This window comes from Phoca vitulina, unplaced genomic scaffold, assembly GCF_004348235.1.
Source record: "Phoca vitulina isolate PV1807 unplaced genomic scaffold, GSC_HSeal_1.0 scaffold40, whole genome shotgun sequence".
NCBI lineage: Eukaryota > Metazoa > Chordata > Mammalia > Carnivora > Phocidae > Phoca > Phoca vitulina.
In genome coordinates, this window is record NW_022589743.1 from 14,675,350 (window position 1) to 14,690,710 (window position 15,361).

Sequence of the window (15,361 nt, forward strand, 5' to 3'; positions counted from 1 at the left end):
TCCAGCCTCAGCTCCCCAGAGCAATTCTGGAGGACAGTGGGCTTCCTCTGGGGGCTGGGTATGAGCCACTGCACTGGCCAGTTTGAAAGAGCTCTTGAAGATCCTCTCCACACCCAAGTCCAAGCTGTCATCCCTGCAGCTGTCTTTCCTAGTGGACTAAGACCCCCTGAAAGCCATATGTTGCATTTTTCAGCTCTGTTCCTCCCCCTGCTACTCTTCAGTGGCTAGCCCACGGCCTAGAAGCTGGCAGGTACTCAGCGCTCGGCCATTCTCTCCTATGTAAGTACAGGCAGAGGCAGTTTCTGGTCTAAAAAATCCCTTGTGAAGGTACAAGCATTGTGGAAAAAGTGGGGTGGCTGGGTGAGCCTTGGCAAGAAGGTGGCGAGGCCTGGCCCGGTGGCCTCCTCTGACCAGCTGTGCAACTCCTTAACTATCCTTGTGCAACATTCTGTCTCAGCTGTGGTGGTTCTGGCACCTAGGGGGCCACATGACCGCATCAAGTGCTTCTGTCCTTCCCCCCAGCCAGCCCAGGGCACCGTGGTTGCCAGCACGGGCAACCCAGAGGGTACAGGTGGGCTACCCCAGTAACCCCTTCCTACGAGTCACCCCAGCTACTTTTAGAGGAGTGCTGCTATGTGCCAAGCATACCAAGTGCCTATGTGCACTGGTCCATTTAACTCTCGTAGGAGTCCCAGGACTTACATGCTGGTCCTCCTGTCCCTGTCGTGTTACAAATGGAAGAACTGAGGTTTGCAGAACCTAAATACCTTTCCGATGTGCTCTTAACCGTATTCTGGAATCCCCAATACCTAACTTTTGTTTCCAGTGGTGTTAGAGCTGAGACCTTTGAGGAGAAACTGAAGGCTGAGAGAAAAAGTATCCACCCAAGGTTACATGGAAGAGCCTGGACTAGAACCCCATCTCTTGACTTCTTGCCGAGTGCTTGCTCACCACTGCACACTGACTCCCTGCTTGAGCCAGCCTATCTGGGAATGATTAGGCAGCAGAAGAACTCCACAAGGAATGACCTCCTCCCTCTCTGCCCACCCCACCAGTCACGAAAGAGGCCCTCCTACCTTTCCAGCACCACTCTCTCCGCTGACAATAATAGACTGGTTGACTGGCTCAATCAGGCCCTTGACATTCCTGTAGGTCTGTTCACCCACAGTGAAGATGTGGGGCTTCAGTTTCTAAAACATCAAGGGGTGAAAGGTCACATGAGGGAATGCCTGTCTCCAAGGAGTGGTTGATCCAATGATGGCTGAGATGGGGAGGCTTCCTCTAGAAAAATCTCCTGGATGTAGCAGTGTTAGACCCAACTGCGGGACCCTATGGTGCCTATATCCGCTCATCTTTTAGTATGGAAGCAGCGCTGGCCTTGACCAGTCTATGACCTTAACACTTTGTCCTCCCATTTTATTTTACCTTAATAGTCTTATTCTGCTTAGTATTTTATGTTACTATACTTTGCAGCACGCAAAGAACTTTCCTACAAGTTACTGCCTAAAAAATCTATCCATTAGTTGGATAGCTAATCCTATTTTATGGACGAGAAATCTGAGGTTTGGAGGGGTTAAATAACCTTCCCAAGGCCACTCAGCAAGTAAAGGCAACTATGTGATTTGAATTCCTAGGCCATGATTCTTCTTTCCACCCACAAATATTAATTATCCTCAATGTCCTGGGCATTAAACTGGGCACTGGGGAAACAGGAAACCATGACATGGCTTTTGCCTTTGAAGAGGCTGTCAGTGAGATATGGGCTCTCAGGGGAGACTTGGACACTTAACCATGCATGAGCTTCCAAGGGCCAGGCCATCTGCACAATGCCTGGCCAGCCCGCACTGCCCGTCCAGCAATCACCCCCTACCCAGCTTCCTGGAGAGAAGGTACTGTTGTGGATAATGTCAGAGCCATCCCTCTCTGCACCTGCCTCTGCCCCAGCCCCTTCTTCCCTGAACTGTTAAAAACCTCCAACTGTTCTCCCTATATCTTGTTTCACCTTCCTGAACTTGACTCCCCCAACTTCCCGAGTAATTATCCCCATGGTGGGCTCCAGTCAGTCCCTCCAGCCCTGGGGAAGCAGCACTGCGCATACATTCTGCCTGCTGTGGTGCCTCAGACCCTTCGCCAGCAGCCCTGGCTTATCTCATCTATTGTCTCTCTCCCTGAGAGCACCCTTCTTTTTTTTTTTTTTTTTTTTTTAAAGATTTTATTTATTTATTTATTTGAGACAGCGAGAAAGGGAACACAAGCAGGGGGAGTGGGAGAGGGAGAAGCAGGCTTCCCGCCGAGCAGGGAGCCTGATGCGGGGCTCGATCCCAGGACCCTGGGATCATGACCTGAGCCGAAGGCAGACGCTTAACGACTGAGCCACCCAGGCGCCCCTGACAGCACCCTTCTTGCCAGCAGGTTGGCTCTTGCCTCTCTCTGAAGACATCATGCACTTAAACACCAGCTAGCCTATTCCCTGCCTGCACCACCTCCAACCCCATCAGAATTTATTCCTCTCATTCCTCCCACTGAGAGGAACAAATGCTGAATTTTCTAGGGCACTCCTTATTATACATGATTTTATTCTTTCCCCAAAAAATGGTTCATTAAATACACAAATATACCTTTGTAAATCCTTCCCTCTTAATAAAGTCACAAACAAGAAAAAAGTCCATTATCCTATGTCCTTATTTTAGGTTCCAAACTCAGTTAAAAAAATATTTCTCTCTCACTTGGCACCTACTGTCATGTGTCCAAAATTCTTCGACTGCCTGGTGGGCAGGGCTGTGGCACCAGCAGATTCTGGATGACTGCATGGCTGGTGAATAGATGGATAATGACAGGGAAGCTGCAAGGAGGCCCAGGGGGATATGGCGGAGCCCTGAGGCCCAGGAAGTGGCTGAGCCTTACCCGGGGCTGAGGCGCAGCGTGGTACTCTCTCATCAGTGCTGGTGAGTAGAGCTGAGGGACGGCCTTGAAGGGGTTCAGAGCGACCAGGGTGCAGCCAGCATTGGTGTAGAACGTGTCTGCTGCATACCGAGCCTGCAAACACCTCAGGACTGAGGCAGAGGCACCTTTAGCAAACTCTGGCTCAAATACAGACCCAACTGCCCACACAGACAAACACTGGCCTAACAGTGTTACCTTTGCAATTAGCCAAGTGCCTTTAGATCCCAGCAGCTCCCTGATGGATAGGTACAAGATCTAATTAAGATGAGCCCCAAATCTGGAGCAAAGTCTGCCCTGGGGAGCCTGGGCGCAGCTGCCAGGCAGACGTCTGGAGCAGCCCACCGGCTCGAGGTCAGGAGTCCTGCCTGCCTTGGTCTGGCCAGGGGAAGCTGTGCGAACTACCCACATCACACCCCTACCCTCTTGGAGACAGCCTTTTTTTAAAAGATTTTATTTGTAAGTAATCTCTACACCCAACGTGAGGCTCAAACCCACAGCCCCGAGATCAAGAGTTGCACGCTCCACCAACGGAGCCAGCCAGCACCAAGGGGTGCCTCTTGAGGACAGGGAGGCCCATACCTGTCTCCGGTGTCACGGGATTCACCTTGGTGAGGTCATCCAGCTGGTGCAGCGGGACTTCCCCGCTCAGGAACTCCCGCAGGTCTTCTCTGAGGGATTCCCCTCCTTGGGCACCAGAGCCTGAACTGTGGCCATGAACCTGAGAGGCCATGAGAAGAGGGCCATGAAAGCTGGGACTGAGGCCAGCTGGCAGCAATGTAGGGGTGGGGGCCTGAGGAGCAGGAGAACAGGCCTCTAGTATCATTGGATTCAAACTTCAGTTCTGCCACTTACTAAGCCTGTGAACCTGGGTAAGTTACTTAACTTCTCTGAGCCACAGCTTCTTTATTTGTAAATAAAGGAAAATAAAACCAGTTTGCAGGGCTACTGGACAGAAAAATAAGAGATACACAAAGCACTTGGTGCCTGGCACACAGTGTGTACTCAATAAATGAACAAATGCTATCCCCTCTCCTCTGAACAAGCTCCAGCTTCCAGGCTGGCCAGCTAGGGGTGGGGCCCAAGGTGGGGGGCTGCTACAGGGGATCATAACCCCCCCCCAAAAAAGAACCATGGCTTGGGCTTTTGAAAGAGACCATTGAGCTTGTGATGAAAAACCAGCTGTGAGGTAGCCCCATGCCTTCATCACTTGGCTCTCGGGGCTTAAATTTAGCCTGGCTGTTTAGTTAGTTTCCTCTGCCCTGGGTCTACTTGAGAGGGAGCCTGGCTTGGAAGTTGGATGAGGTTAAAAATAGGCACAAAGGGGAAAAGGCTGTTTCTCTTTCGCCCTCGCCGATCCTTGATGCCAACACTTTCCACGTGTTTCCTCTTTCCAAATTCCTCCCATGGTCTCATTTTTCCTCTGATCTCTCTGGAGACTGCAGGGAAGATGGGGTGGGGAGTAGGAGAAGACAGTAAGTAGTACCTGGCTGAAATCTGCTTTTGGAGAAAGGAGTCTGTAATAGGACTGTGTAGGTTTCCAATGAGATTAGTGAACCCTAAAAGTTCAAACCCCTCAAGCCAAGGTGTCAAGTGTCATCTGAGAGGCCCAGCAACAAGTTTCTTTCCAAAGATGTTGCCTGTTCTCTGAATTTGGGCCCACCATAATCCACAAGGCAGGCTCTTGGCCTCCAGGATAAAGGCTGAGGTCAGAGCATGGCTGGATCCATGCAAATCCCTTTGCTCTGGGCGGGGGGAATCACAAGCCGAGCCATAATTTATGATTAGCTCTGATCCAACCAGAGAAGTAGCTAAGTATAATGGTCAAGAGCCTAGACCTTAAAGCTAGATTCCCTGGATTTGAATCCTGATTCTACCACTTACTAGTTGTACAATGTTATGTAAATTTCTTAATCTCTCTGTGCTTCAATTTTCCTATCTATAAAATGGGAATGCTGGTAGCACCTAGGTCAGACACTAATAAGCACATCAAGTATTTAGAGAAGGCACCTGTATACGCACCCAAAATTAGCTATTATTATTCTTTTAAAAACAGCTCTTCTTTAATTATGCAGTGATATATCAAGGCCTAAAAAGCACACATGCCTCTTTAGCCTGCAATTCTTTTAGAAAACGATCCTATGTAAAGGCCATAAGAATATTCAGTATATTTTGAGCTATTTATAGTCGTCAAAAAGTTGAAAACAACCCACATGTCCTAATGGTGGACAATTTACAGTATATCCTTACAATGGAATAAAGCAGGTTACAAAAAACTATGTAGCTTCAAATATTTTAAAAATACATATTTAGAGGAAAAATAATTTTTTTTTTTTTTTTTTTAAGATTTTATTTATTTATTTGAGAGAGAGAGAATGAGAGACAGAGAGCATGAGAGGGAGGAGGGTCAGAGGGAGAAGCAGACTCCCTGCCGAGCAGGGAGCCTGATGTGGGACTCGATCCCGGGACTCCAGGATCATGACCTGAGCCGAAGGCAGTCGCTTAACCAACTGAGCCACCCAGGCGCCCCTTTAGAGGAAAAATAAAGGATATTTTCTAAAATGTTATCTCTGGTTAGTGTAATTATGGGTAATTTTAATGTTCCTTTTGCTTATATTTTCCACATTGCTTACAGTGAATGTGACCTTGAATAAGTCAATAACCTCTCTGAGCTTCATCTCCAAAACGGGGATATAGTAGCACCGTACATATAACACTGTAATTTGCTTGAGGACTAAACAAAATTATTCATGTAAAATGCTTAGAACAGTAGCTACTACTTAGGTAGGGCTCAATACAGAGCAGCTGCTAGTATGGTTATGATGAACATTACTGCTTTTTTCATTAAAAATAAATAAATAAATAAATAAATAAAAAGTTTAAACAAACAAAAAAAGCCCAGAGCAGACAATTGTCCTGCCAGCTTCTCTCCAGTCTCAAGCTCATTTCATAAGACAAAAGTCTGGAAGATGATCAAGCAGTAGTGTCTACCAGGGCTCCCTTGAGGCTGGCTGGCTTTCCTCTTGGTCATCCCGATAAGTCTCAGGCACCTACCTGCCTGGGACTCCACTAGACTGTGAGCTCCTGGAGAGCAGGTATCATCTTAAACATCTGCCTCAGCCCGGTGCCTGGCCACATTTTGTAAATAAAAATTCAGCAAATATCTACCTACTGGCATTCTCTTTGGACCGAGAGCTGCACGAGAAGGATGATATGGACAGGAGATGCGTGATTTGGAATCCTGAAGGCCTGGGGCCATAGTAGCCTTTTTAGAGAGGCAGAGGCCTGGAGTAAGGGCAGGTTTCATGCTGCAGTAGCAATTCCCCCACCACACGCTTCCTGATCCATTCATCAGACTCCTATATTTCCACATAGGCATCTTCACCCACTGACCCCTCTGCTTGGACTGCTTACTTCCCTTCTCCACCTGGCTAATTCCTACATATTCTTTAAGGTTCAGCTTCAAAGAATACCTCCTCTTGGAAGGCTCAGGCTTCCACTGTACCTCAGCAGTTCAGGCTGGCAGGGACATCTCTCAGGACTCCCTCACTGGTTCAGACTTGTGAAGTCACCAGAGTGCCCTAAGGATTCCCCTCCCCATCCCATCTTACTCATCCCAGGAAAAAGACCTAAAGACCACAACAGGAGAGATTCAAGTTAGGTATCAGGAAAAGCTTCTCAATGATAGGTGAAAGGCACTGGAGTGGCTACGTGAAGAGAGAAAAGGTCTTTCTTCTTTCTTCCTTCCAGGTCAGGGTAAGTGGCATCTTCATTCAGCTAAGTGACAGATGGGAAAGTGCCTTAGATGCTTCAGGGCCTAGGTTACCTAAGGGTGAGGTTTTACCTGCTGGAGCATCTTGCTTCAGTGTGGTCAGCCAGGGTTCTGGGTCACAGGCACAAAGAGTGCTATCCACCTGGTCATGGGGGCACAGGTTAGAACATAGGTCCAGTAAAAGGCTCAGTTCTGGAGGAATCTGAGATGAATCACCTCAGAGCCTATGACATGAGAGAGAAGACAAGGGCCAAACACAGGTGAGGGCTTCTTCAGGGTGACTCACTCCAGCTCCTCCCGCCAAGCAAGAACAATCAAAATAAGAATCAGGGCGAGCCTGGGCAGAGAGGGAAAGTCTGTCCTATCCCCTGCCAATTAGGAAACAGGAAACTTTTATGAGAGCCTCCAGAGGCTCCCCGGGCTCTTCAGGGGCAGTTTTACTACAGAGGTTTGGGGTGGGGCTGCATATGTTCTGAGTCAGTGTGCTGTGGAGAATGGAGACACTGGGAGACAGAGAAGTCTCATGCCCTACCCTCTCCACTGGACAGAAATATCCTGTTTTTGTATAGCCAGTAATTGATAGACCAGGGAGGCTAGAGTCAATTCTTGATGCTCTAGGAAAGTTGTTGTGTGGGAGCAAAATTATAGCTCATTCACAGGAAAGCCGTATCACCTTCCTGGCCCACCTTGATCCTTTATCTTGAACATGGGGGTAGTAAAATCTACCTCACAAGGAGTGGTTGTGAAGGTCAATGATGTCATGGAGTACAAATCTGAATATTCAGTCATAGGGGGAATATTGTTATTAATAGTAAGGACTACCGAGGATGGATAATCCATTTGGCGACACTAATCAGGTAGAACAGCCCAGTGTCAACTTTAAAAAGGCAAGGATTTCAGAGGAGGAAAATCTGAGAGGGGGGTGTTGTGAGGCTATACCTAGACCAATCTCTGAAAAACTGTAAGTGACCCTAAGACTCAAAATATCCCAGGCCTCACACCTTCCTAGCAAGGAGGGATGAGGATGAGGGGTGTCTGTAATGGATGGACCCTGGCGGAGACTTGTTTGAGGCTCTGAATACATCTAGCATGTGAAAGAATTCAGGGATAGGGACTTCATGCAAACTGAAAAAAGGACAGAGAAGAGCATCAGGAATGTGTTGGATACATTCACCTTGCACACCGATCATATGCTGCTCAAGGGACAGCCGTGGAGAGGGCAACCCCAGAGTCAAGGAAAACAAAGCTCCCTCACCTGGAAGCTCATTTTAAGAGAGAGGATCAGGGGAGCATAATAGGTTGTGGAGTTAGAAATCAAAGCCCACAACTCCTCCAAGGCAGATCACAAGAGCTCTCTAAGCCTTATTCCATTTACTCGTTTGCAAAAAGGAATACTAATACCTACACCTCAAAACACTGAGTTAAGGATCAAATGGGCTAGTACCTCAGAGAACGCCTTGCAAATGTTGGTTATTATGATGCAGCGTCCGTTCCCAGCCAAAGTCAAGTCAGATTAGAGCGGTTTTCTCCAGTTCTCCCAGCTCTTGCTCTCCCCCAGCTTCGCGGTTACCAGCCAAGACTTTCTGGAAAGGGTGTGACCACTGTGGGCAGAAGGAAGATGGTAATGAACAGATATAACACCAAGTCAAGGCAAGAGGCAACCTGATCACTAGCTCCTCCTCCTCCCCAGCCTCAGGTTCGTCCTCCGCTTGGAGGACAGTGGGAGCGCACGCGAGAAGAGCTGGGTAAGGGTCCTGGGAACCCAGCTGGATCCGCCCCCAGCTTCCCTGCGGGAACAAGGACTCCCTTTCTGGACGAAGTGCCCGCAGGGACGAGGGCTGGGACGCCGCTCCGGAAGCACCTGGCACGGGGAGAGTATGCCCTTCCCTGGAAGGTGGATGTGACCCCAGCCAAGGGCGCGGCTGCCCTGACGCTTACCCGGGCCAGCTGCCCCTTCCCCGGTCCCTATGATTGCGAAAAGAAGGGCAGGAGACGGGACTCAGCCTCCCAGCTGAAACCCTTCCCCAACCCCGGGCCGCCTCCTGCCAGCAAGGTGGAGAGGTGGAGGGGGGACCATGAAAGGTTCTTGTTCTAGGCAAGTGCCAAGAGCTGGGCTACCCCCTGCTGAGATACGAGACGGTCAAAAAGGAAATGGGAAAGGGTAGGCAAACGGCGCTTTGGAAAAAGAGGAGGAAGACGCCCTCCGTTCCTCTGCGCTCCAGGGGCAAACCGGCCTCCCTGCCTTTTCGGGGTCGCGAAGCGCTTCAGACCTGGGCTGCGGGTGACACTCACCGGTCCCACGGCCTGAGCCGCCGAGCGCGCGGCCCCCGCCAGGCCCGACTGGAAAGGCAGGCGGGCGGGCTGGGAGAGACGGCGGGAAGAGCCCGGGGAGGGGAGGGAAGAGGAGAGGGCGGGAGCGAGCCGGGGAGGAGAGGAAGCCGGGACCGCCAGAGCGCACCGGCCGCCCGCCGCTCTGGCCCAGTGGCCGGGAGCCAGCCGGCTCCTCCCCCGGGGCGGGGCGCGCACTGGGAGCCGGGCGCACGTGGCCCGCCCTGGACGCCTGGGTCGAAGTTAGGGGCTCCAGCTAGGACAAAGTATTTTGAGAACCTGGGGTAAGATGGGGTTGAGACGCCGGCCTCCCGTATTCCGGCAGGAGGCGCGCGGGAGGCAGGGCCTCCGGGGCCTCACAGGGCCTGGGGTCCTTCAGTAGAGGACGCCGTGGTCGAACACTGAGCCGGGCCCCCTGACCCCACCACTCTGAGAGACTCGTCGTGGGGTTCGAGGGGCGGCGGTGAAGCGCGTGACGCGTCTGCTCCGGGCTCCACCGACGGACCTGGGCGCGGCAAGCCCACCATAGGCAAGAACTAGCGCGGGGTGCCTACGCGGCTGGGAAACGGGCTCCGGTCCTGGGCGGGACGCGCGCGCGCGGAATCAGCCGGCCCGGAAGCGCAGGCCGCCCCACGTCGGCCGGAAGCGCGGCTCGGGAGGCGGAAGCGGGTTGCTCCCGCATGGCTCTGCGGTTGCGTTGGGAGTCGTGCAGCAGGGACCATGTAGACGGCCGGCTGCGGGGGCGCCGGGACACCGAAGGCACGTGAGGTGTAAGGGCCGGCGCGGCCGTGGCGCGTGTCAGTCAAGAAAAGGACTCCTTTATTTCTAAAAGCCAGTCGATTCAGATCGGTTTGTTATCGAGAGGAATTGTTGCTGGCTCAGGCCGTCAGGCGTGCGTGCATTCATTTGTTCTACATGGTTCTGGTTTGGCCAACAAACGTGTTCTTTCTGTGTGCCACTTTAAAGACATTGAAATATGAGAGAGGTATTTTACATCCCTTTGAAACCACGAACACTAGTGTGTGCCATACGCCCAGGCCTCCCCCGCCCCGCCCCCTTCCCCAGGATTAGCATCCATTCTACCCGTCTACACTTAATCTGAAAGCATGGCTGTGACTGAGGTAAGGAGCAGCCTGGGGCTCAGGATGTCATTGGAGGACTAGTATTTTGTCTTGGAGGCAATGGGTTCAGAGAGGCTCTTCACACAAACCAAGGTCTCCAACTCCAAGGTGTATTTAAATACCTTCTCCTTATCCTTCTCTGATTTGACTTGAAGTCATTAGTTAAATGTATTCAGTTTGCATTACAAAATTTTAATAACCTATCCTAATGCTTTGTAATAGGAATTCCTATCTGTGATTCTATTTTCAGGGTGTATATGCCAAATTAATTTTCTTTGTGAGTCTGCCTTATACAGAGAATAGCTTTTTAACCAATGATTTCATACTATTAGCATGACATTCTTATCCTTTTTTAAGATTTTATTTACCTGAGAGAGAGTGAGCGCGAGAGAACACAGAGGAAGAGGGAGAAGCAGACTCCCCGCCGAGCAGAGAGCCTGAGGCAGCACTGGATCCCAGGACACTGGGATCACGACCTAAGCCAAAGGCAGATGGTTACCCGACTGAGCCATCCAGGGGCCCCTCCTTTTTTTTTTTTTTTTAGATTTGAGAGAGTGAGAGCACTAGCGGGAGAGGGAGAGAATTTCAAGCAGACACTGTGCTGGGCGCAGAGCCGGTGGGGGGCGCTCAATCTCAGGATCCTGAGATCAGGGCCTGAACTGAAACCAAGAGTGGGATGCTTAACCCAGTGCGCTACCCAGGTGCCCTGACATTCTTATCCTGATGTGTTAGCCTTCTTCCCACAATCCTTGGGGGAGGAATCACAAATTCTATTTTCTGCCCTGATTTGAAATCATTAGGCCTTAAGTTCTGCTCTGAAATCTAGGAATATGAGTAAAATCGGGGGCACTGGGTGGGGCAGTCGGTTAAGCGTTAGACTCTTGGTTTCAGCTCAGGTCATGATCTCAGGGTCTTGAAATCAAGCCTCATGTCAGGCTCTGAGCTCAGTGAGGAGTCTGCTAAAGTTTCTCTCTCCCTCTGCTCCACCCCGCGCACACATGCTCTAATAAATCTTTAAAAAAAAGTAAAATTAAATCATATATATGCCTATTCCACAAGAACATTGCTTTTCCAACGTATCCCTTTGCTCTTATCACAGGAAGAAGAAAAAATGTCTCAAAAGCAGATGAAGGAAGCTTTTGTCAGTAACCACAATGGAACCAGTGTGCTGGAAGTCACCCAGGGCCTGTGCTTACCTGCATTCTGTATCCTGTGCAGAGGGCTTCTGATCATTCTCTCACAGCACTTGTGTTCTTCACATACCTGGAAAACTAGATTCTTCATTGACTTTGTTTTCCTAATAGTTCCCCTGGTGGCCACTTTGACCATTTTGTCTTCATTTGTCCTCCTTGAGCACCTTGCTGTAATTATCCTTGGGGCAGGGCTATTCTATCAAATATACTGCAGGAGAACTTGCTGTGCCAGAATGCCTGTCCAGAAAATACTTGAAAAATTCATGAAAATCAGTCTAGAATCAGAATATGTTCCAGCCATCTCTTGTTTCCGTGTAATTAACAGTGCATTTACTGCTATTGCCATTTTGGCTGTGGACTTCCCACTTTTTCCAAGAAGATTTGCCAAAACTGAGCTCTATGGGACAGGAGCAATGGATTTTGGAGTAGGAGGTTTTATTTTTGGGACTGCAATGGTTTGTCCAGAAGTTAGGAGAAAATACGCGGAAGGGTCCAGATTTTATTATCTTACAAAGTCCTTGTACTCTGTTTGGCCATTAGTTTTCCTAGGAGTAGGACGATTAGTCATTATAAAATCCATAGGCTATCAGGAACATTTAACTGAGTATGGAGTTCACTGGAACTTTTTCTTTACCTTAGTAGTTGTGAAACTGTTAACATCACTGCTTTTGATTATTTTTCCTCTAAATAAATCCTGGATTGTGGCCATCAGCACTATTGTGTTATACCAGCTAGCCCTCGACTTTACCCCACTGAAAAGGTTAATTTTATATGGCACTGATGGTAGTGGCACAAGGATTGGTTTATTAAATGCCAACCGAGAAGGAATAATCTCTACCTTGGGGTATGTGGCAATTCATATGGCTGGTGTGCAAACAGGGTCATATATGCTTAAAAAAAGATCACATGTCAAAGACTGGATAAAAGGAACGTACTGTATTCTGCTGACAGCTATTAGCCTCTTCATATCTCTTTACATAGTTCAGGTAAATGTAGAAGTAGTATCTCGGAGAATGGCCAATTTAGCCTTTTGTATTTGGATAGTTGCTTCTAGCCTGATCCTTCTTAGTAGTTTATTACTGGGTGATATAATTTTGAGTTTTGCAAGATTTCTAATTAAAGGGGCTGTAGTACCATGTTCTTGGAAACCAATCCAGTTGTCTGCCACAAATAAAAAGCATTCAGAATCTCTAGTCTCTGAAGCTGAAAGAAAGGAACCCAGTCTTTGTTTAATTACAGCTATGAACAGAAACCAGTTAATTTTTTTCTTGCTGTCAAATATAACTACTGGTCTGATCAACCTGTTGGTAGATACGTTATACAGCAGTACCTTGTGGGCCTTAATTGTGCTCAATCTCTATATGTTTACCAACTGTTTAGTTATATATGTGTTACACTTGCAAGATAAGACTATAAAATTGTGGTGATCAGCATAGGTACAAAGTACTTGTGTTACAAAAATATTATTTTAATGAGGAAGAATATTAAATGTGAAGAAAGTGGGCTTTTGGCAACCCAGTGCTAACCATATTATAGAATTGAGTTTCAATCCTCTGTAATAGTAGTGATGCTTACTGTTTTAATGTATCCTAACACCATATAATTTTAAAGAAACTGCAGTCGTGACACTGAAAGAGGGTAGGGAGGAGGATTTTTACTTTCCATCTTATATCACAAACCATTCTGTATTTTTTTATTGTATGACTTTGTAATAAAATTTACATTAAAACATCTCAGCATGATCGTGAAATTGTCAACACTTCTTTATATATATTTTTTTAAGATTTTATTTATTTGACAGAGAGAGTGAGCACAAGCAGGAGAGTTGGAGAAGCAGGCCCCTCGATAAGCAGGGAGCCTGATGTGGGGCTTGATCCCAGGACCCTGGGATCATGACCTGAGCCAAAGGCAGAAGCTCAACCAACTGAGCCACCCAGGCACCCCTGTCAACACTTCTTTACTGCTCAATTTTAACCTATTAAAAACGCCTACGTATAAGAAAGCAGGTGTTGACAACCAAACACTTATATACTATAAAGTCAGAAAACAATTAAATGCTCCAAAGAATGGACTGAATTGCACGATGTAGTTTACATGCCTAGTAATTATGAGGTAATAGTTTTACTTCAGGACTAATTATTTTTTTTTAGCAACTCTGCTAGGGATGATAAGCAGGTTTCTTGGTATCTTGGAGCTTGTAATCCAGTGGGGAAACAGACATTGAACAACCATTACAAACTGTGGTAAGTCATGAAGTATAGGTTACCAAGAGTGTCAAATCAAGAACTGATCTAGTAGAGTCAAAGTTTTCCCCACATACGGTATTTTTTTTTAAGATTTTATTTTTAAGTAATCTCTACTGCAACATGGGGGCTTGAACTCATAACCCTGAGATCAAGAGTCATGCTCTGCAGACTGAGCCAGCCAGGTGCCCCCAGACTGTTTTTTCTTTTCTTTTTTTAAGGTAGTCTCCACACCCAGCACAGGGCTTGGAGGGTAAGGGGGTGTGGCGCAAGGTGGGGCTCAAACTCACAGACTGTGAGATCAAGACCTGAGGGGAGATCAAGAGTCTGAGGCTCAACTGACTGAGCCACCCAGGTACACACACCCCTAGATGGTATTTTTTTGAGTTAGAGCTGATTGATGGGATGAGGAATTAAAATGTGGTAAGGGAAAGGGTAAACAGCATTCTAGGTAGAATGAATCCTTCAGCAAAGGTCCTGAGTTGGGGGGCGGAAATCGCACATCTTGGAACTTAAGGTGGGAGCTCAGAAAAAGGGAGAGGGTGGGTAATAAGGCAGGCAGGGACCATACCAGGCATCCCTCATTTAATTTACCACGTTAAGGGGAAAGAGAACCAGTGAGAAAGTCAAGCACTAGGCTGATTTAATACAATGATGGCTATATTAACGTTTAATATCCTACTGGGAATTTGAGTCATTTAAAAGTTCTAAGCAGACCTTTGAACCAGCTGTTTAGAATCTAAGATTTAAAAAAACGAAATCCTTAGTTTCCAATTATAATGTTTCCTGTATTTTGTTTAAAGTGGGCAAAAAAAGGAGTGCCTGGGTGGCTCAGTTGGTTAAGGGTCTAACTCTTGATTTTGGCTCAGATCTTGATATCAGGGTTCTGAGTTTGGGCTGGCGTTGGGCTCCATGCTGGGCATAGTGCCTACTTAAAGAATAAAAATAAATTAAAAAGTGGACAAAAAAAATCAACTAAAATCTGCCTTTCTGTTGTATTCTATTTTCAAGGAAAAATCTGATTTTGCAGAAATAGTCAAGGGTCAGAATGCTCAAGTTAATTTTATATTTGGTAAGGAATCTGGATTATTTGTGGAGTATAGGTAGAGACTCCTCTAAAATTAAATTTTGGTTGCTGTTTTAATCAGTTGCCTCTAAATTAGTTAAAAATTTATTTTATTCCTGAATTTGTTAAATATAGTCATGTTATTACACTAATTAGTTTACTTCAATTTGTTACATTGATGATGGCTAATTTAGTATTTATGTGGCATTTTTGCCAACTATAATCAATGATATTTGGAGTTAATCTATTATTGAAAGGAATTTTCTCCCTAATCAGTATGTTGAGCAGCTATAAAAACAAAAATCAGATTCTATTTTCAATTAAAAAGATTTTTGAAATTTAACCAGTAAGATTACAGCATATAAATTAAGCACGACTAGGAAAGGTGACTGGTTCTCTTGCTATGTCACAGTGCTAATACCCCACGACTTACCTGTTCAAAGCGTTCAGAGCAGGGCCGAGGAGACTAAACATACTGTTCTCTCATTTAAAAAAATGTAATTTAGGGGCGCCTGGGTGGCTCAGTCGTTAAGCGTCTGCCTTCGGTTCAGGTCATGATCCCAGGGTCCTGGGATCGAGCCCCGCATCGGGCTCCCTGCTCCGCGGGAAGCCTGCTTCTCCCTCCCCCACTCCCCCTGCTTGTGTTCCCTCTCTCGCTGTGTCTTTCTCTATCAAATAAATAAATAAAATCTTTAAAA

The 15,361-nt window shown here is 47.4% G+C and overlaps 2 protein-coding genes across 8 annotated transcripts in view; one reads left to right on the top strand and one right to left on the bottom strand.

Annotated features, from left to right (window-relative positions):
- The window catches only part of MYO19 (myosin XIX), a 31,037-nt gene extending 27,215 nt beyond the window's left edge, over positions 1-3,822 (bottom strand). The window contains exons 1-3 of the mRNA XM_032428729.1: positions 3,523-3,822; positions 2,905-3,053; positions 1,077-1,190 (exon numbers count right to left, since the gene is read on the bottom strand). Of these exons, the coding sequence (XP_032284620.1) occupies positions 1,077-1,190; positions 2,905-3,053; positions 3,523-3,766 (507 nt within the window). The 5' untranslated portion in view covers positions 3,767-3,822. The remainder of the gene's footprint in view (positions 1-1,076; positions 1,191-2,904; positions 3,054-3,522) is intronic.
- Positions 3,823-8,339: 4,517 nt separating this feature from the next.
- On the top strand, positions 8,340-13,086 carry PIGW (phosphatidylinositol glycan anchor biosynthesis class W). Of its 7 annotated transcripts, none has more exons than XM_032428735.1 (2): positions 8,340-8,457; positions 11,261-13,086. In XM_032428735.1, exon 2 carries the CDS (start codon positions 11,273-11,275, stop codon positions 12,779-12,781), a length of 1,509 nt encoding a protein of 502 aa, XP_032284626.1. In that variant the 5' UTR covers positions 8,340-8,457; positions 11,261-11,272; the 3' UTR covers positions 12,782-13,086. The 7 variants fall into 7 exon arrangements, with proteins under 7 accessions (XP_032284626.1, XP_032284627.1, XP_032284623.1 ...); XM_032428736.1 differs by lacking the exon at positions 8,340-8,457 and adding an exon at positions 9,252-9,324; XM_032428732.1 differs by lacking the exon at positions 8,340-8,457 and adding an exon at positions 9,258-9,810.
- The last annotated feature ends 2,275 nt before the right edge of the window (positions 13,087-15,361 follow it).